The sequence below is a fragment of the Prorops nasuta genome, unplaced genomic scaffold (genome assembly GCF_024137725.1).
Source record: "Prorops nasuta isolate Cenicafe-Biocafe unplaced genomic scaffold, Cenicafe_Pnas_1.2 PNAS00020, whole genome shotgun sequence".
Taxonomy (NCBI): domain Eukaryota; kingdom Metazoa; phylum Arthropoda; class Insecta; order Hymenoptera; family Bethylidae; genus Prorops; species Prorops nasuta.
Window position 1 is genome coordinate 1,266,700 of NW_027116817.1, and position 20,861 is coordinate 1,287,560.

The 20,861-nt window shown below is 34.8% G+C and overlaps 3 protein-coding genes across 6 annotated transcripts; all 3 read right to left on the reverse strand.

Annotated features, from left to right (window-relative positions):
• Positions 1-1,272: 1,272 nt before the first annotated feature.
• Positions 1,273-1,854, reverse strand: LOC136780796 (uncharacterized). The gene is made up of 3 exons (XM_066739341.1): positions 1,790-1,854; positions 1,403-1,703; positions 1,273-1,341 (listed from the first exon to the last, which is right to left on the reverse strand). Exons 1-3 carry the CDS (start codon positions 1,852-1,854, stop codon positions 1,273-1,275), a joined length of 435 nt encoding a protein of 144 aa, XP_066595438.1.
• A 13,015-nt stretch (positions 1,855-14,869) lies between these two features.
• Positions 14,870-17,460, reverse strand: LOC136780748 (uncharacterized). The gene is made up of 2 exons (XM_066739302.1): positions 15,765-17,460; positions 14,870-15,564 (listed from the first exon to the last, which is right to left on the reverse strand). The coding sequence occupies exons 1-2, from the start codon at positions 17,458-17,460 to the stop codon at positions 15,347-15,349; spliced, it is 1,914 nt and encodes a 637-aa protein (XP_066595399.1). The 3' UTR covers positions 14,870-15,346.
• A 93-nt stretch (positions 17,461-17,553) lies between these two features.
• Positions 17,554-20,385, reverse strand: LOC136780749 (GATOR2 complex protein WDR24-like). Of its 4 annotated transcripts, none has more exons than XM_066739304.1 (8): positions 20,229-20,385; positions 19,897-20,035; positions 19,322-19,432; positions 18,746-18,877; positions 18,604-18,678; positions 18,342-18,519; positions 17,761-17,999; positions 17,554-17,674 (listed from the first exon to the last, which is right to left on the reverse strand). In XM_066739304.1, the coding sequence occupies exons 2-8, from the start codon at positions 20,015-20,017 to the stop codon at positions 17,568-17,570; spliced, it is 963 nt and encodes a 320-aa protein (XP_066595401.1). In that variant the 5' UTR covers positions 20,018-20,035; positions 20,229-20,385; the 3' UTR covers positions 17,554-17,567. The 4 variants fall into 4 exon arrangements, with proteins under 4 accessions (XP_066595401.1, XP_066595400.1, XP_066595403.1 ...); XM_066739303.1 differs by having other exon boundaries at positions 19,897-20,038; positions 20,293-20,347; XM_066739306.1 differs by lacking the exons at positions 19,322-19,432; positions 19,897-20,035 and having other exon boundaries at positions 20,080-20,385.
• Between the last annotated feature and the right edge of the window lie 476 nt (positions 20,386-20,861).

Consider the following 20,861-nt stretch of genomic DNA (forward strand, 5'->3'; position numbering starts at 1 on the left):
GGTACACACCTACGTTGCTTCTGAGTAAAAAATTGGTGAAAGATGAGGAAAATTTTAGTGAAGGAGAATTGTAATAATCGTAGATTTACGGGCGCCTCGCAATTGTTGGAAAAAGGGCGTCATTGAGGAAGTAGTCGTAGGGAGTGAAGGGGTCACGAGGGTAGCGAGAATAAGGACGGTTGGCAGCACATATGTTAGGCCGGTGCACAGGTTGATTCGTTTGACAAAATCTAAGCCTAGTTAATGCTACAAATATTGTTGTGTGTAAAGCGTGATTTTTGTAAAAAAAAAACTGTATATTGCATGAATGATAAGGGTAAAATGTGAAATTGTAAGCGTTCAATACCATTTCCCTTCTCCAAGTTTTCCCGGTTTTCTTGGGGGCATAGGGCAAATGCCAGGGGATATGTACACTGATGACCCGGGAATAGTCACAGGGTACGGTAGGGCAGATAGTGAAAAATGACATAATTTATTGTATGACACGAATTTGTAATGATTTTACAGGGGGTGGGGGGAGAATTGTAATGAAAAGAATAGAAGGAAATTGATTAGGAATGGTTGAGATCATAAAGATGATCACTCCTGTACGCCCGTTGGAAATTAGCACAGAAATTTCTTGACTGTGGCTATCAAACTCATTGGAGGATGCAAGGTGCTCCTCTCAAAGACCTCAAATGGGCGTAAAGCTGTCACTGAAGGTCGATATTTGTGTGGACAACTGGATTGTCCTTGTCTTCAATCTGGTCCTGGGAGGGCGATACGGGAGTGCATGAACGTAAATGGGTATATTTTAGATTTGAAGACTACAGAATTAAGTAGTGACTTCGACCATTCCCGGCTTCCGTTGTATCCGCTCGGCGGCAATCGGTTCGGCTACTTTCGGTGTGGCGAACGAGCGCCCTCGTGCGGGTTCAGACCAGCCCTAGTTCGTTCTTTCTATTCGAAGAGTAAACTATATGGTTATAATATTAAGCAGTGTAAAAGACGAATAAAACAAGCTTGTTAAAGAAGAAACATTATTCTTTCTGAATCTCGCACCTTTATACGAAAGAGTCCGTAACAGTAGTCATCCAAAAATGTTAGCACATACCTTTTTTGATCCCATGTTTTATGTTCAATAGGTCCACGGATGTATGTGTGTATGATTTTTAGCAGCCTAGTTGCCCTGCCCCTAGTATCATTGAATGGTTTCCTCGTTTGTTTTGCTTTTTGACATATTTCACACAAAGATTTAGGTACTCTCTATTTATTTTTCTTAAATTTACTCCTTCAGTCTGCTCTGCTAATGTCTTGAGATTTTGTTTGCTCGTATGTCCCATTTTCAATATCAATTATCAGCTTGACACAAATTCACTGTTGTTAACCAATTTTGATTTTGTTGTTGTTTATTCAATTATACACAATAAAGACCCTGTCTTGTCTTTATCTCTTGCAATACATTCTTATCTGAAAATTGTATCCTTACAGTATTATCTTTGAATATTACTTTACCCCCATTATCAGTAATAGCTTTTACTGATAGAAGATTTGCACTAAGTTCTGGAACATGGACTACATTTCTTAAGTTGCACTCTTTAAACTCCATGAAACCTACTCCTATTCCCTTCATAGATTCTTCTGCTTTTGCTACGCCTATGTTTGATTTTTCCTTTTTTGTGATATATAATCCTTCATTGATATTAACCATACAGGGTCTTTTCCTAACAGCGGAGCATAGGAGATTCGTGTTAGTTGACTATAGCACTCGGAATGATCGAATCTGAGAACGCTGATTGCTCGATATTACGTAGTATCAACAGATAATAAGCCGTTACCAATAGTTGGATACAAAAAATGAGATTCATCCGCCATATTGGTGTGGAGAAATGTTTATATGCTAATCCTAGCAGAAAGAGGTGTAAAAAGGAGAAATGTCAAATGGTAAGGTTACTAAAGTAAAAATTGAAAATAATGAATGGAAAGTACGAATATTCTTCATTTTCATTCAAAGCATTCAATTTTTACTTTAGTAACGACAACATTTGACATTTTTCCATTTTACACCTCTTTCTGCTACGATAAGCATGTAAACATTTCTTCACACCAAAATGGCGGATGAATCTCATTTTTCGTATCCAACTATTGGTAACGGCCTATTATATGTTGGTACTACGCAATATTGACCAATCAGCGCTCTCAGATTCCATCATTCCGAGTGCTATAGTCAACTAACACGAATCTCCTATACTCCGTTGTTAGGAAAAGACTCTGTATGTGATGTAGTGCCTGAGTCGACTACCTAATTTTTCACAGTGTCACCACAACCCAGAAAGGTAACTTAGTCTATAGTCTCTGGGTTTGTTTTACTATTCTCGCTCTTAACTCTGTCTCTAAAGTAACAATCATTTTCATTGTGATTAGATTTTTTGCAAATAGTACAATGCTGCTTCCTATTTTTCCTATAGGACGTTGCTAAATGTCCTAATTGATTGCACTTAAAACAACGTTTTACACTAAAATTTTTTGTTCTGACTATCAGTATTAGATCATCGCCTGCAATTTTTTGCTAGATGACCTTTTTTATTACATTTGTAACATCTCTTTTCTGCTGCTTTAAATGCCACTGTATTTTCATTTTTCTCTGTTTGTTTGTTTCTTTCCTCTCCTAGTTGAAGTCTTGCAGTTAAATCCTCTATGGTCCTCTCAGATTGGTTTGCAGATTCCCAAGCACTTATAAAGAATTTATACTGTTCTGGCAATGTAGCTAATACTTTATAAATCAACGTTTTGTCTGTGATCTCACTGTTCAGTGCTCTTAACCTATGCACTATATTTTCCAGTTTACTAATATGACTTACCATTCCAGTAGTATTATCTAATTTGTAACTAAAGAACTCTTGTAGTAGAGAACACTTCTGTTGCTCAATATCCCTTTTATACGGGTGGAACGTTAACGCCGCACTTCCATTAAACGGGTGATTCCTGAGACTTTTCTAAGGAGAACGCCGTTAGCCGTTTTAAAATCTAGCCACTGGTTAAGGAGATATTAAAGATTAAATTTTTTATGCAATTATTGATTTTACATATGATTGCAGTAGTATTGGTATGTACGTGTGGCAAGTGCAAGTATAAGAGAGAAGTTGCTGCTATGACGTTTCACTCTCCCCTTTTATTGATTTTTTCGGATTCGTTGAGAAGTTGCTGCCGGTTAGCTGTTTTGCTTTTTTATTGATTAGCTGGAAATTTTGAGATTTAATTCGCGTTCTCGCGCAGAAACTAACGCGTACGCGCAATTTACCTACGGAGAATCTTGGTTAACTGTTATTGTGTGCGTTCCCATACCATTTAATTTCCGATGCCAAATAATTAATGGGCAAATCGAGATAATGTAAATTAAATTCTATGAGGATTGAACACTTTAAACCAAGACTATGCTCCAGTCAATGAGCGCTCAGTTGTGCATATCTGTCGATCATTGACTGTAAGCGAGAAAAAGAAGCTATAGCCGAATAGTCGCGTCGTTGACGGTTAGCTATTTAATGAAAATATTGCGTAGTCAAATGTTTATTTACCTGATTTTATGGAGCAACTTCAAGGATGGGCAGCATTGTAAATGTGCTCCATATGGCCACCTTCAGCATCGATGCACGCTCTTGCTCGTCGGAGAAGATTTGCTTGGACAGTGGCTACCATCTCAGGTGTGATCTCCGTGATAGCCACATCCAATCGCGCTGCTAGTTCTTCCTGATCCCGCATTAGATGTCTTCCCGTGTAGACCTTTTCTTTCACGGCCCCCCAAAAGAAGAAATCTAATGAATTCAGATCAGGAGATCTAGCAGGCCAAGGGATGGGACCACCACGGCCGATCCATTTGCCGGGAAACTTGCGGTGCAGCACGCCTTTCGCAGTGGCCGCATTATGCGGAGCTGCTCCGTCATGCTGGAACCACATTTTCTATCGAATTTCTAGAGGAACATCTTCCAGAAGGTCTGGAAGCTGATTCTCTAGAAATTCGGCGTAAATGTCTTCCATCAATCGAGATTGTAGGATGCACGGTCCAATCTGTAAACAATTCACAACGAACTTCAGTTGCAAACATTATTATCATTTAAGAAACGTGAATAAGTGTTAGAAACTTACCAAATATTTCCCGACGATGCCTGCCCAGAGATTTACCGACCATTTGTATTGAGATTTCTGTTCTCTTATTACATGTGGGTTACTCTCAGCCCAATGATGGTCGTTTCGCATGTTTATAACACCATTTTTGTCAAACATGCTTTCGTCAGAGAATAAGATACAATTTATGAAATCGTTACCCTCTCCATGTTTTGCGAGAAGCCAGCGGCAAAACTGCAAGCGGTTCCCATAATCTCTGGGCAATAATTTCTGTACACTTGTGTACTTATAGGGGTGCATCGATTCGCCATGGGGCACTCGCAGCACCGTGGTGTGATTGCTGCCTAAATCTCTGGCTACGGCTCGTGTGCTGGTCCTCGGCCTCTCCCGGAACTCGTGCAGTACCCTTTCCTCAAAGGCAAGAACGCGTAATGTTCTCTGCTTGCCGTTGTCACTATAATTTGGCGCCAAACTGCCCGTGTCCCTCAAGCGCTGCACAACCGTCTTGATAACATTTTTATCCGGATGTCGCCGATTGGGGAACATTTCCGCGTACACCCTCGCGGCCACGGTAGCCGAAGCATTGTTCTGCCAGTATAACTGGAGCATATCACAATATCCAGTGTTGCTGTAACTCAATTTTCACTAAGTTTACAGTTGAAAAACGAAGAAAACGATGCACACACTTATGTCGACAAACTGGTAATAGTTTTTTCAGTTGATAATAACAACCACCCCCTTTTTTTATAGCAAGGGCTACTTTCGCACCGCTAGGGTTGTTATTAGCAACTGAAAAAACTATTACCAGTTTGTCGACATAAGTGTGTGCATCGTTTTCTCCGTTTTTCAACCCTAAATGCAGTAAAAAATGAATTACAGCAATAACGAATACTGTGATATGCTCCAGTTATACTGGTAGAACAATGCTTCGGCTACCGTGGCCGCGAGGGTGTACGCGGAAAAGTTCCCCAATCGGCGACACCCGGATAAAAATGTTATCAAGACGGTTGTGCAGCGCTTGAGGGACACGGGCAGTTTGGCGCCAAATTATAGTGACAACGGCAAGCAGACAACATCACGCGTTCCTGCCTTTGAGGAGAGGGTGCTGCGCGAGTTCCGGGAGAGGCCGAGGACCAGCACACGAGCCGTAGCCAGAGATTTAGGCAGCAATCACACCACGGTGCTGCGAGTGCCCCATGGCGAATCGATGCACCCCTATAAGTACACAAGTGTACAGAAATTATTGCCCAGAGATTATGGGAACCGCTTGCAGTTTTGCCGCTGGCTTCTCGCAAAACATGGAGAGGATAACGATTTCATAAATTGTATCTTATTCTCTGACGAAAGCATGTTTGACAAAAATGGTGTTATAAACATGCGAAACGACCATCATTGGGCTGAGAGTAACCCACATGTAATAAGAGAACAGAAATCTCAATACAAATGGTCGGTAAATCTCTGGCCAGGCATCGTCGGGAAATATTTGGTAAGTTTCTAACACTTATTCACGTTTCTTAATTGCTAATAATGCTTGCAACTGAAGTTCGTTGTGAATTGTTTACAGATTAGACCGTGCATCCTACCATCTCGATTGACGGGAGACATTTATGCCGAATTTCTAGAGAATCAGCTTCCAGACCTTCTGGAAGATGTTCCTCTAGAAATTCGATAGAAAATGTGGTTCCAGCACGACGGAGCAGCTCCGCATAATGCGGCCACTGCGAAAGGCGTGCTGCACCGCAAGTTTCCCGGCAAATGGATCGGCCGTGGTGGTCCCATCACTTGGCCTGCTAGATCTCCTGATCTGAATTCATTAGATTTCTTCTTTTGGGGGGCCGTGAAAGAAAAGGTCTACACGGAAAGACATCTAATGCGGGATCAGGAAGAACTAGCAGCGCGATTGGATGTGGCTATCACGGAGATCACACCTGAGATGGTAGCCACTGTCCAAGCAAATCTTCTCCGACGAGCAAGGGCGTGCATCGAGACTGAAGGTGGCCATATGGAGCACATTTACAATGCTGCCCATCCTTGAAGTTGCTCCAAAAAATCAGGTAAATAAACATTTGACTACGCAATATTTTCATTAAAAAGGCTAACCGTCAACGACGCGACTATTCGGCTATAGCTTCTTTTTCTCGCTTACAGTCAATGATCGACAGATATGCACAACTGAGCGCTCATTGACTGGAGCATAGTCTTGGTTTAAAGTGTTCAATCCTCATAGAATTTAATTTACATTATCTCGATTTGCCCATTAATTATTTGGCATCGGAAATTAAATGGTATGGGGACGCATACAATAACAGTTAACCAAGATTCTCCGTAGGTAAATTGCGCGTACGCGTTAGTTTCTGCGCGAGAACGCGAATTAAATCTCAAAATTTCCAGCTAATCAATAAAAAAGCAAAACAGCTAACCGGCAGCAACTTCTCATCGAATCCGAAAAAATCAATAAAAGGGGAGAGTGAAACGTCATAACAGCAACTTCTCTCTTATACTTGCACTTGCCACACGTACATACCAATACTACTGCAATCATATGTAAAATCAATAAGTGCATACAAAATTTAATCTTTAATATCTCCTAAACCAGTGGCTAGATTTTAAAACGGCTAACGGCGTTCTCCTTGGAAAAGTCTCAGGAATCACCCGTTTAAAGGAAGTGCGGCGTTAACGTTCCACCCTGTATATGCTGTTGATTTTAGTCCACATATCTTTGGCGTTGGTGAAGTTGATAATATGCATCAGCGGTGCTTGTTCTATGGAGTTCACTATCACTTTCTGGGCTTTGGCATCTTTATTCACCCATATTGCTGTTTTAGGTTCTGGTTTTGGTTCCTCCAATATATTATAAATTTCAATCGCCTTAAGTATTATTTTTATTCTAAATTTCCATACTTGAAAATTTTCTATTCCAGTTAGTTTCTCTATAGATATTTCATCATGTACTTGTTTTGCCATGATTTTACTTTACTTTTAATTTGTTACCACGTGTTCCTGGGCCCATAAACTATACACTTTTATTATTCTATAGGTTGCAATAAGGAACACATTAATATCCTTTTCTTCTTTATTCTTCTTTTTTCTTAATAATTAAACTAGATACACTACTTATAAAGTTAAATAAACAAAGATGTCTTTGGATATTGTATCTTGATATCTTAGTTTACAATCTTTAGTTTTACACACAACGCCATTATCTATTTCTGAGCTTGTCCTTCCAAAAGAGGGAGCTACGGTATGTATAGTAGTCAACAGCTCCATCTAGTTACACAAATCCCAGATGCCACTAGCAAAGGCTTCAAATTACCCGCTACTTTCAAAAATATTTAACAGTACAAAGAATAGCGTATTGTAGAAAACTGAAAATTTTAAGGAATGGTATAAGCTAAATATTGTGGAGATTTTACTAAAAGAGTTGAGTGAGTTTCAAGAACGTGATAGTGGTTGGGCTCTGGAGAAAATTCTGAGTTTAATAGTTAATATTAATCATTACAATCCACTGCGTACTGGATGCAGAATTGAGCTCCCAGCCGCTATTTTACATAAAAAAGCTGTAATAAACATAGACAATGACGATAGCGCATGTTTCGCATGGGCTGTGATAGTGGCACTACTCCCTGCAATTCCACCTCCCAAATCCTACCGAATATCCTCCTATCCACATTATCGGTCTGTTTTAGATGTAGGAAGTATAACGTTTCCAACCACTCTGAAACAAATTCCGAAATTTGAGGTGGATAATGACATTTCAGTTAATATTCTTTACCATGGAGGAGGAACATAATTGCAAAGCCAAAGTGAACATTGTACCGTTTCAGATAACAAAGATGAAACGATCTAGGCATGTTAACTTCCTCGTCATCACGGATGACCAGGGAACTGGACAATTTCTTTGAATAAGAAATCTTCCAAGGTTGATAAGCAGTCAAATGAGTAAATGAGAACACAGTGCTCATATTTGTGATCGGTAAGTAATAATTATACTAGAGATATTAATATTGTAATAAAAAATACTAATAATATCAATAATTCATTTCAGCTGTTTACACTATTTTCCTACTGCAGATAAGCTTCAGTCGCATGATAGTGATTGTGTGCGGCTTAATGACAACCTGCACGTAATTCTACCAAGGAAAGCTGAAGACTGCTGGATATCTTTTAAGAACCAAAAGATCAGTCAAAGAGTGCCGTTTGTCGTCTATGCAGACTTTACATGTTTACTAGAGAAAAGTGACAATAGTAGTAGTAAAAATAGTTACGATTATCAGAAACATGTACCTCTTAGTGTAGGGTATTATTTAAAAAATGCTCGGGATGCGTCACTCTTATATTATAATTCTCATCGAGGTGCTAAATGCATCGAATGGTTCGTATGCGAGCTCGAGAGCATTGCACGTATCGTGAGCAAAAAATTGAAGACTGTAATACCGATGAATACTCTTAGTGATGTAGAAATTTCGCGGCACTACAGTGAACCTAATTGTCACATTTGTGGAAAACCGTTTCTTACAAATCAAGTGCGTATTCGCGATCATGATCACCTAACTGGTAGATATAGAGGATCGGCTCATAATAATTGCAACTTAAACTTTAAAGACTCGCATGTTATTCCCATAATTTTCCATAATTTATCCGGCTATGATTCACATTTTATTTTTGAGGCGATCGCGAATACGTTTGAGGGATCGGTATATTTGCTGCCTGTAAATAAGGAAAAATACACTTCATTTCGTAATTATCTGCAAAAGTATAATATACAGCTGAGATTCATCGAATCGTTCAAATTTAAGGCATCCAGTTTGGATAAATTGAGTTCATATCTGAATAGATCTCAACTGAAAAATTTATTCACAATTTTCGGAATTAAATATTGAAAAGTTCAGCCTGCTTACGAGAAAGGGTATTTTTCCTTACGAATAAGTGGATAACATTACTTGCTTGGAAGAAACGGTTTTTCCCGCACGAGAGTTGTTCTAGGTAGTAGAGAATATGACCTAATAATAATATGACCTAATAAGATTATCGCCTAAAAACGCTAACTTCACATTGGTGAGAAGGCGGTATTACAAATTATTGATTAAATCGTCTGAATGTCTAAAATCGAGAAGCTGGCAACATTGGACTGGATGGTTGTCATTTGGTTATGTGTGCGTGAATATCCATGAGTTCTCTTACTCCGAATTTTGAATTTTTGGCGGCGACCGTAATCTTTGACGACGTCGTTTTTAATAGAATTAAATTTTTGTAAAATAAATGTAGACAAAAACGTGTCAACGTATTTCACGATAATTATCGAATATATTATTATTTAATTTAGGAAGATAGAGTTGTCATTTAAATTGAATAGACTAAAATGTTACACATCTTTAAAATACAAGTATCTACAGAGATTCCATGATCATATTTATTCAGGTTTGAGTGTTTTATAACATTCAAACCTGAATAAATATGATCATGGAATCTCTGTAGATACTTGTATTTTAAAGATGTGTAACATTTTAGTCTATTCAATTTAAATGACAACTCTATCTTCCTAAATTAAATAATAATATATTCGATAATTATCGTGAAATACGTTGACACGTTTTTGTCTACATTTATTTTACAAAAATTTAATTCTATTAAAAACGACGTCGTCAAAGATTACGGTCGCCGCCAAAAATTCAAAATTCGGAGTAAGAGAACTCATGGATATTCACGCACACATAACCAAATGACAACCATCCAGTCCAATGTTGCCAGCTTCTCGATTTTAGACATTCAGACGATTTAATCAATAATTTGTAATACCGCCTTCTCACCAATGTGAAGTTAGCGTTTTTAGGCGATAATCTTATTAGGTCATATTATTATTAAGTCATATTCTCTACTACCTTGTTCTACAATAAATTGTCCGACAGCGATATCATGGAAGAAGCATATAATCATGCCAAAGAGGTATGGACCAAATTCTCTGTGACAACTGTAACGAAGTCCCTGTTACGTATACGAGATACCGAATAAAAAGTATAAAAGCTACCGAACAGTGGATATTATTAATCCCTACGTTACCGAATCGTGAGATAGGCTCACGAGTGGATTATAGCTAACGTCAAGAATAGACCCCGTTGACAGGCAGAGACCCGGATGAGAAGACCGGCGCTCCAGTAAACGATGTCAAGGTTGCCCTGAGAAGTAAGGCAGGGCTATGCCAAACAACCCAGGTAACCTGAGATAAAGAGAAGCGGCCTCGGGGAGTACCAAAAAAAATGACCGTGTCTATAATCACCATGAGGAGGGGAGATAGAACATCGAATCTGGCTTGAACCCTGGTTACGCGCTTCAAGCAGGCTGCGCAAATGTCGTGCGCAGACTGCCATAGCAGGCAGTCGAAACGCGATCGTGGGACTGTGCTGATGTGTCCGTGCGTGCTGGTGAGCGCGTGACGCGGCACTCAGCAGCCATGGGTCCGTTCGCGTACGTGAGGCGTGTGCTATAGACCAGCCTGCACTTACGTCACGACTGGATACCGGCCAATGCATAGTGGGTTGTGCAGGGGTGTAGTTAGCCCGTTGGAATGTGTCCCGGTGCCCTCCGTAATTCCATAGGCTTGCGCTATGGCTGGACGGACCGCGAACATTGCCTCCGTGGTGGTCCGCTCCTGGCAAGCTCTATGCTTGGCAATGATACCGCATGTTCCCGCACTCCTCACCACCACCTGAGTGTGGGTGGTGAGGGATAAATGTATGCCCCTCAACAGATAGGTCTGCGAGGTTCGGACTTCCACAAGGAACCCTCCCCTCTCTCCACAACCTAGCATACTGAGCGACCCTGGCTACCGCTGACGTCCAAATGCATGGCCGCAGGGCCGTATAAGATGCATAGAGAAAGGGAGTCGAAAGACTCCAATGATAACGTAGGGTTGTTGGCCACCCAACTGACCAACTGGTGCCCTGATACCGATAAATAAGGACGGGCGAAGGTAATGAGAAAACCCGTAGTGTGAGTGGCCGCTCACACTGACGGGAATAACGTTACACAACACTTGGAGAGTACAGCGATCTCTATTTAAAGACCGATATCCTATTGTTGGCCGGTGCTTTCGAGAGATTTCGCGATGGTTGCATGACAAATTATAGTTTGGATCCCGCTCATTATTATACGCTTCCAGGCTTCACTTGGGACGCGATGCTCAAGCATACGGGAATTCGTCTGGAACTCTTCACAGACGTGGACATATTGCATTTTAACGAACGCGGTATATGCAGTGGTTTGAGCCAGTGCTGCCACCGCTACGGGAGGGCCAACAATCCGTACATGCGAAAATACCATCCGGCGGAACCGTCGAAATACTTGATGTATTACGACGTTAATAATCTACATGGGTGGGCAATGTGTCAACAGTTATCTACCCACGGTTTCCAATGGATCCGAGAATGCTGCCAATCTCGACATCTTTAATGTGTCCGAGGATTCTTCCGAGGGCTAAGGTAAAAGTATCAATTGTTGGCCACTGTCCAGTACTTGGCCACTAACAAGAAATATTCCAATTTTTAAGGTTTTAGTGCAAGATACATTATCAATTGAAAAGAGGTAATGATTTATACACCATAATTTATTAATATAAATAATTTCTAATACTCGATATTTAATATATAAACTTAAAAATGGGAACTTTACTCTGATGTTTTCAATGCATGCAAGCACACATACTTTTCTTATAGAAATTACTACGAAATATGTTTTATATAAGGTAATAAAAATGTAAATCAACCTTCTTATATATGTTTCAAAGTATCTATATTATTTCTCCAACGTTGAAAATAAATTTGAAATTAATATTTTTGGATTTTAGTCAATTTTGTATTCAAATTTTATCTGGTCATGTATTGGGACATAAAGCTTTATTGTTAATATCATGTCCGAATTATAGTCCAGTGGCCATCTATAGGGCAATTGGGTAGATTACGTAGCGAACGACGGTCTAAAATAATGACATGTACGTCAAAAGTAATATAAAAAGGATAGCATATTAGAGTTAATGTAATCGATATTAATAATATATGAATTATTAAGGTAAGATAAGCTAATGACTATTTACATTTTTCACTTTTAATCAGTTTAGAATTTAAAAATCATTACAGTTACTTACCTATCCTCTCAATTTGCTAACTGAAGCTTACTCTTTCTTTAAATTAGATTAAGTAAAACTAAAATGGTTAAAGAGAAGACGAAGAAGAATTGTAAACAAAGGCTAATGTATACAAAAAAAAAATATACGGAGGAAGATAAATCCCCCCAAAAAACACTTTCGTGTAAAAAAAAGACGGCAAGTAATTTTGCCCTTTTTCTCCAAAAATAGTAATTCCAACAAGAAAAATTATTACAGCGAATAAATTGCAATTAAAAAACCGGCAACACAAAGTATTGAGATCATTTAGATTAGACAAGTAATTATAATTGGTCCCAATCAAAATAAAAACAAACAAAGTTATTATAGAAAATAAATCTCAAAACGAAAATATCGGCAACAAAAAGGATTGAAATCACTTATAAATTCGACAAGTAATTAAGCGGTAACATAAAGTACTGAGAAAGCACAAATTAGGTAAGTAAAAAAAGTGGATGAGTAATTATTATATAATTTTTGTATACGTACTACTTGCTGGGACGGGCCAAAAAGTGTAAAGTAGTAGATATTTCAAAATGCAACTGTAACGAAGATTTAAATATAATTTACTCTTTTTATCCCGTCCCGGCAAGTAGTACGTATACAAAAATAATGTAATAATTAATTATTCATCTAATTTTTTTACTTGCCTAATTTATGCTATCTTAGTGCTTTATGTTACCGCTTAATTACTTGTCGAATTTATAAGTGATTTCAATCATTTGTGTTGTCGATATTTTCGTTTGAGATATATTTTCTATAATAACTTTGTTTTTTGATACTTTGATTGGGACCAATTATAATTACTTGTCAAATCTAAATGATCTCATTACTTTGTGTTGCCGGTATTTTTGATTGCAATTTATTCGCTGTAATAATTTTTCTTGTTGGAATTACTATCTTTGGAGAGAAAGGGCAAAATTACTTGCATTCTTTTTTTTACACGAATCTGTTTTTTGGTGGGATCTCAGGATTTTTTGTAATATTTTCAAGTCGTCTTAGGAACCCAAAAAAACAAACTTCGCTTGCAAAAAAAGGACGGCAAGTATATAAATCGGTCGTATGGAAGATGACCAAATAAGGGTAAAGGCAGAGAATAGTGACGTACGCTTTTACGGCTACCGTAAGAACGTATGAACGTCAACGTTTGGATGGGAAGCAAGACAGAAAAGACGTAAATGGTATTGAAACATTTGAAATGTGATAATACCGGCACGTAGCTCAGACCGGCTCAGACTTCTCAGGTTCTCAAGTCTTGTGATTAATATTAGTGCAATTAATTTTATAATTGATAAAAGTATAGTTATTATAAATACATGTGATTAACAATAATAAAAAGTAATAAAGATTATGTAAGTATTTTATGTAAATTAAAATTTAAAAATATAACCTGCAAATTTTAAGATTTCATTTTCAGATTATTTAATTTGATCAACATTTATAATATTTAAAAATGTCGGATCATTTTTAAATGAATATGACTTATATTTTTAAATACACTGATGAAAATGTGGATGATCCTACAAACGATCTACAAAATAATGTTTCTATTATAGGAAAGATAGGTGACGAGTTGTTAATCGAATTATACAGAGAAAGACCATTTTTGTATAATAAAAGTGACAACAATTTTAAAGATCGTGATATGAGAAAAAATGCATGGACTGAAATTTCTAAAACAATGATAGAAACGTTTAATGGTGAGTATAGAATATATATATATATATATACGTAAGGCATGTTTTGAGGTCCAAGTTTTAAAACCCTATACATTAATGCATTTTGAAAAGCTCTTTGCTGTATTTCTATTTATTTTCATGTACGCCGAAAATTTCAAAAGATACAAACGAATGTATAAGAACCGTATACTTTGGAGTCCACTATTATAAAATATACGTAAAGCATTATTTGGGGTCTTAAGGAAATTTTTACGTTTAAATTCATATTTCGAACTGTTTGTGCGAAATACTGTTGTAGACTGTCAGTATCAGATTGAAGTATTTGAAGTCATTTTTGAATCAATATTCTTGTATTGGCATATTCTAACCGAATTTGGAATAAAGTTTTTTAACCATATTTTTTGGTGAAATATGAAACTATAGGCTAAGACGAGTCCAGCGAGGCTAGTTTGACTTTAATCTGACGTCTAGAAGTCGAGAAATCCATTTGTGAAACTACAAATTATTTAACTGAAAAATAATTAAAAAATTGATATCTTGCAAACGGACCATCGTAGAGAGCTGTGTGAGGTCTCATCTAGGGGACTGTGGATTTAGATTCATTGTAGCCGAGAACTCCAGATAAAGGAGGACCCTATCATGAGTTTCCGTAGTCTCACTAATACACGAAGCAATCTTAAATCTTAGCGTGCATGAGATATCCCTATTCATGTCCCTGCTTACTAGTCACACACACCATTACCTTGATGTGTACATGTCCCGATTTGCATCGCTTAACTGCGGTTAGCTTTAGCAACCTCGAGTACGAGAGGGAGCGGTATAGCTATTAACATGTAATAAGAAAAAGATAAAGGTTCTTCGCTAAGAAATATGAATTGCTAAATTATTACACCAAAATTTTATTAATTTCAAATAAAACAAGTTTTGTAACAAAGTAAAAGACAACAAAATTTAAACATTTCAATTGGTGTATTTAGAGTATTATCATTGTACTGTGTGTCAATTAGAGCTATTGGAAAAGATACCTGTACATAATTGTTTACTGGATGACATTAAGCTATATTAATTATAAGGAGTGTTTGTATACATGTCAATATACTGAAAGAGTTTATACACATACATTAATAAATTTGAGTATTTCATCATAACGTGTACAGGCGTAGTATACTTAAAGTTACTTGTTTACCTTTAAATAATAACGATAATTAAATATTATAATTTAAATAATATGAATTAAATTAAAATATCTGCTAAACCTCTGGTAATTTAGGATTTTAAAATACATCTTACTTTACTAATGATCACAGCTTAAGAAAGAAACTGCTACCAATTGTATTTTTTGATCTTAATATTATACACGCAAAAACAAATAAGTTAATTAATTACGATATTCAACTTAAATCACAAAAGCTTATTTGTTACGAGCGTGTTTTTGTTGGTTATTAAACCAAGATTTTACTTGACTTGCTGTGCGCGAATGTAAGCAAGGATTCGCTTTTATTAGAGTTTTAATCTCTTCTACAGGTGGACAATTATCTTTTCTTAAATATGCTGAAAATGCATTTAATACACAATCCTTTTCTTTTACGGTCCAACGTGAGCGTTTTGTAACTTGTCGAGATTTTTGGCCTGAAAATTAAAATTAATTATACGATTTAAAAAGTAGTAGTTACAAATATAAAAAATATATAAAATATTTAATATTTTCTTGTATATGAATTTCAAAATGATCAATACTTTAGTCATTTTAATAAACACAAAGAATATTTATATTATAATTAAAAATTAATGTTATATTATTATTTATAATTTTTTATTAAAAAACTTACCACTTTTTTGTAACGTATTATTATTTTCATCAGAATGTTCTATGTCAGAGTAGTTAGAATTATCATTTAAGTCAGATTCATCGTTTATATTTCCTTGAGCCGCTTCAAGATATTGAGAAACTTGCGTTATATCTATTTCCTTTTGGGTCAATCTATAGTATTCTTTGTGTATACTTTTTTCATGACCCATAAAATTGGTTAAAGCGGACAAATCATTTTCGTTTAAATTATATTTCATACAATTAGTTGCCATGTGTTTCCTAAGAAGGGTACCTCGCAAAAGATGTGGGTACTTTGCACCACATTTATCTGCATACTGTCGCATTAAATCAGTAGAATGTAAATGCTTATGCCGATTCTTGTAAAATCCTGGTAAAGCAAACAAGTATGGATTTTTTATATGAATACCCATTTGCTTTCTATATTTTAATAACAATAGTACTGATTTCTCTAATTCGTTATCTAATAATACAGGTACAGTTCTACCTTTTTTGCCACGAATTTCAAATCGTAAGTATTTATTTTTTATTTCTTCCGGCTTTTTGGACAATTGATTACAAGTTTCTTTATTTGTCAATTGACTATGATTTTTGCGATTTTCAAAGTCAGTTATAGCAATCCTCTCAATCTCTCCAGCGCGTCGCCTATTAAATGTCTGAATAGATAATAAGGCGGTTTCAGCCACAGTTAACCACATGGATGTTGAGAAACTTGTTTCTAGTACACAATAAGCTTCATTCCGCGTTTTATCAAGAAATTGATTAAAAATTTTTATATCATTCATCGTAGGTAATACTGGATTTTTCTCCCTTCTTCGGTGGTTTTGAGTTTCTTGCACAGTCTTATTGACAGATGATGCATAATCCTCATTTCGCAATAACAAGAAATCTTCCACTAAAGCTTTTTTAGCATGATCTTGTTTCTTTATGCATTGTGATCTTAAAAATTCTCCCACTTGCTTTAAAAGAGTACCTATTTGAAAAGCAGTATATGAACTTTTGAACATTTGGGTTTCTTCGTCATACCGAGCAATTTTATAGACAGCCTTTATGCAATCGTCGTAGAAAAGTGGGTTGAAAATAGATGCAAAATCTGTGACCGTGGGGTTTATTTCTTTCAATATTTTTAAAAATCTTCCTAAAGTTCTTAAACGATTACGAATCATTAAATGCTCTTGCTGTAGCTTATATTTTAGGCATAATTTATTTCCATATAGAATAAGGAGCTCGTCATATCGTATAAGACGAACAATATCGTCTTCTCGTAAAACTGGGAATACTATTTTTTTCAGTGTTTCTGAAGCATATTCATGGATTCTGCCAACGATGGTTCGTCCAAGTATTTTAACTGTTCTATTTGAAGAACAGTTCTGTTTTAAGCACTTATTTGTGTGTAAGTAATAGGTTCTTTTCGAAAAAAATCCCTTACATTGAACACAGCATAAATAATCTATTCCCTTTTTTGGATATTTAAAATTTGGACGTCTTGAAACAAGCAGATCACCCTTATTATGTATATTATCTGTATTGTATTCAAAATTACCACGTAGCCGCAAAGTTTTTATTATTTCCCTTCTTTCTTTACATTGTTTTGGTAAAACGGCAAATTTTTTAACTTCTTCTTCGTTTTTATGAACTTGTAAGTAGTGTCTAACTATTTTAAGTTTCAACGACTTACAAAACAAACAAAAGTTCATTTTCTTATACGCTGGACATTGATTTGAATTTTCAACGATTAAATTTGTATCGTCGCAGGAAGATTTTCCAGGTGCATTAGCTACATTAGATATATTGAAACTTTTAATTAAATCAGAGTTCTCTTAACGCTTTCTTCACTACTACTTTCATATTCAATATCTGAGTATTCTGATTCCGATTCAGGTATGTAGTTTTCATCTTTGTTATCAATTTCTAAAGAAGTAATAAGAATGTTATTTTAATTATAGACCTTTTTAGTTCTTAATAGTTTTAAATAAATAAACTTATAATTCTGTTACCTTCTTCTACGATATCTGCACAATCAAGCTGTTCAATTTTTTGGTCGTTACATGATTCCAAATCTTTAATCTCTTCAACAGCATTTGTTTGATTATTGTTTATTAATGTATCATCCATAATTTGTTCAAAGATATGTAAATCGGTTTCATAAAAGGATAATTCATTGAAGTCACAACTTAGGTCTTTTACTTGATTAATTTCGGACAAATCAAAAATATCATCTTCAAGTGTAATATTTCTATAATCATACAATATTAAAAATTATGAAATAATTGTAATATACTATAAAATTTGAACAATAAATAAATATGACGACTGATATTATTTAAATTTAAAAGTCAGCATTTAACATAATAAATTAGATTTGTTAGTTTCAATGAATTCTTTTATGGATTTATCATGACCTTATCTCAGAATATTTGATAATAATGTTTTCTGATTATACTAATTGAAAAGCTACAGCACCCTTTAAATGATTTTAAACGAATAGAAAGAACAGTTAGATGAGAAATTGCTTTATCATATTGTATATAAAAAATCATCTTATAAAAATACAAATAATATTATGTTCTTTTCATACCTAATATTATTAGATTCATTATTTAAAAAATTACTATTTTCCTTATATTCTTTTAAATTTGAATTGTTTATTTTTTCACTGTTATTATTTAAAAGATTGATGCTTTCCTTATTCACTTTTAAATTTAATTTGTTAACTTTTTCTCTGTCAAAACCACACTGGAAAGCCTTTATAACTCCTACAATTAAAAATCAAATTAGAGTTAAATATATTAATGAAAGCATCTGTAAAGATATCAATTATAGTTAAGTGAAAAACAAACCATTTAAAGCTTCATTTCCTCCTGTAAATGTACAATCTTCACATACTTTTGGATAACTTTTATCGTTTATAGTATCTGTAATATAAAGTCCAATTAATTTTATTTGTTCATATTTATACACCTATAAAATAATAAACCAAACCTGAAGGGTTAAAGTCACTTGAATGATTGGAGTATAAATGTGTTGAGGTCAAAATGTTTTCATTAGAATTCATGTCTGTATGAAATATTTGGCTTGTCTCATCTATCTCTTTAGATGTCTCCAATGCTTTAGCTATAACACGCCATTTGACAATTAAAACTAAACTTATCTAACACTTCAATTTTTTTCTTAGTTTAAAATTATGAAAACGAAGGTTTGATAAATTGTATACTTGATACAGGTGAATAATTTGATTTTAGTTATATGGAGAACTACCTTTCAATATAATAATATATAAATAGTTAATTTCAGACTTCCAAAAGGAGTTTTACTAAAATTCTGAAAGATATTTTTTACTTATTAAAATAGCAATATTATATAGACAAAGATATTACTACAATTTTTATATTATTATATTACTTTCATTAAATATAAAATTAACAATAAGAGCTATAATTTATATATGCAATTAAAATCAAACAATTCTTTATTCCTGTGTATCAAAATGATATTTTATTATTATTACATAATTATCAAAATAACTGTTATAGTACAATAAAAGAATTAAAAACTTACAATTTGCAGAAACAATTTTTTTTGAACGTATACCTGATTCGTTAACCAGAACAATTTGGGGAAAGGACGTATTCATATTATAAACTAATGAGTTTATAATTTGATCTTTTCCTAGAAAATTTATTGTGAAAATAATTTGTATATCCTTATATCATACTAGCAGCAATGTTAAGCGTAATTAATATTTTTAATGCATATAATTTTCTATGCACCGAATAGTTACATAATACTAGCAAAAATATATGTATTTAATGTTTATTATATAATTATAGTTAATATTTATATACATATATGTATGCAATATTAATTTTTTTATTACCTCTTATATATATTAATTACATTTATTAATAATCATTAAAGAGTATATGAATTTAAAGCATTCGCTGGCTACTAAGTAAAGCATAATAATAATATAAAAAAAAACAGAAGATGATGGTTTCGCAGACCATATCTTACAATATTTTTGCTTTCGCTGGGTTAAGTAATACATATACTCTTCAAAGAGATGTGATTAGGAAAAAACTAAATCATGTTTTATCTATAATTTCTATCAGCGATATATAAAATTGTAATACCTTTCACATAACACCAAACGTGCATATTCTTATGTCTTTCATATGTTGTTATAGCTTTAAATTTTCCTTTCACTTTTTTAATTGCAAATAAATGGTTTTGTCCATATTTTCTTTTGCACATTTTTTCCTTAATTTTGCTCTACTTTTTAAAGTATATTTATAATAAAAAGTACTTATACAAACCGCGTTCTCTTCTCTTATCCAATTGATTCATAAGAATTAAAAATATGCGCCAAGAACGATTTAAGGCATAGTGTTCATTTATTAAGTGCAAGAAGTACTAAAACTCTACAATGTGTATATTACATAAAATATAGAGTTTCAGTACTGACAGTGTTTCTTTTCTGCGGATTGGATCGGATCGGATTGGCATCTAGTCACAGTCACGCAACTTACAACAAAAAATAACTAGATTTCCTATAATCCGGTGTGTCTATTCCTGGTCGGATTGGATCGGATCGGATTAAGATGGCGGCGTCCATGGTCTGCTAAAGTGATGTGTCAAAATGACATTTAATATCAGTAGATGGAAGAATCGGAATATTAGCAATTAATCAATAATGAAGAGGTCCTCTCCAAGCAACAGAATTTATTTATGCTGTTGTAATACACATTGATGCAATTATTAATTCAGATGAGTAAAATTTAACTATTATAGATGTAAAATTTATTGGAGTACGAGATTCTTTGTGGTTTTTATGATTTTTACAGGTAGTTTTCTTTATCACAATGCTTGAGATGCCTATCAAATGAGGAAAATGGATTACCAAGGATATTTAGGATGGATAAGAAATTAGACGAAAGGATTGCAATTTGAAGAAAAATGCAGGAATTGTCCAACATTTGTTTATTTGAAGTTTAAGTGCAGCCTACATTACATGAACTATATAATTATAGCTAATGGTTAATTTAAACTTGTTTAAATTAAACGGTCCTAAAGGTAAGAATTACTTTTTCCTTTTAAA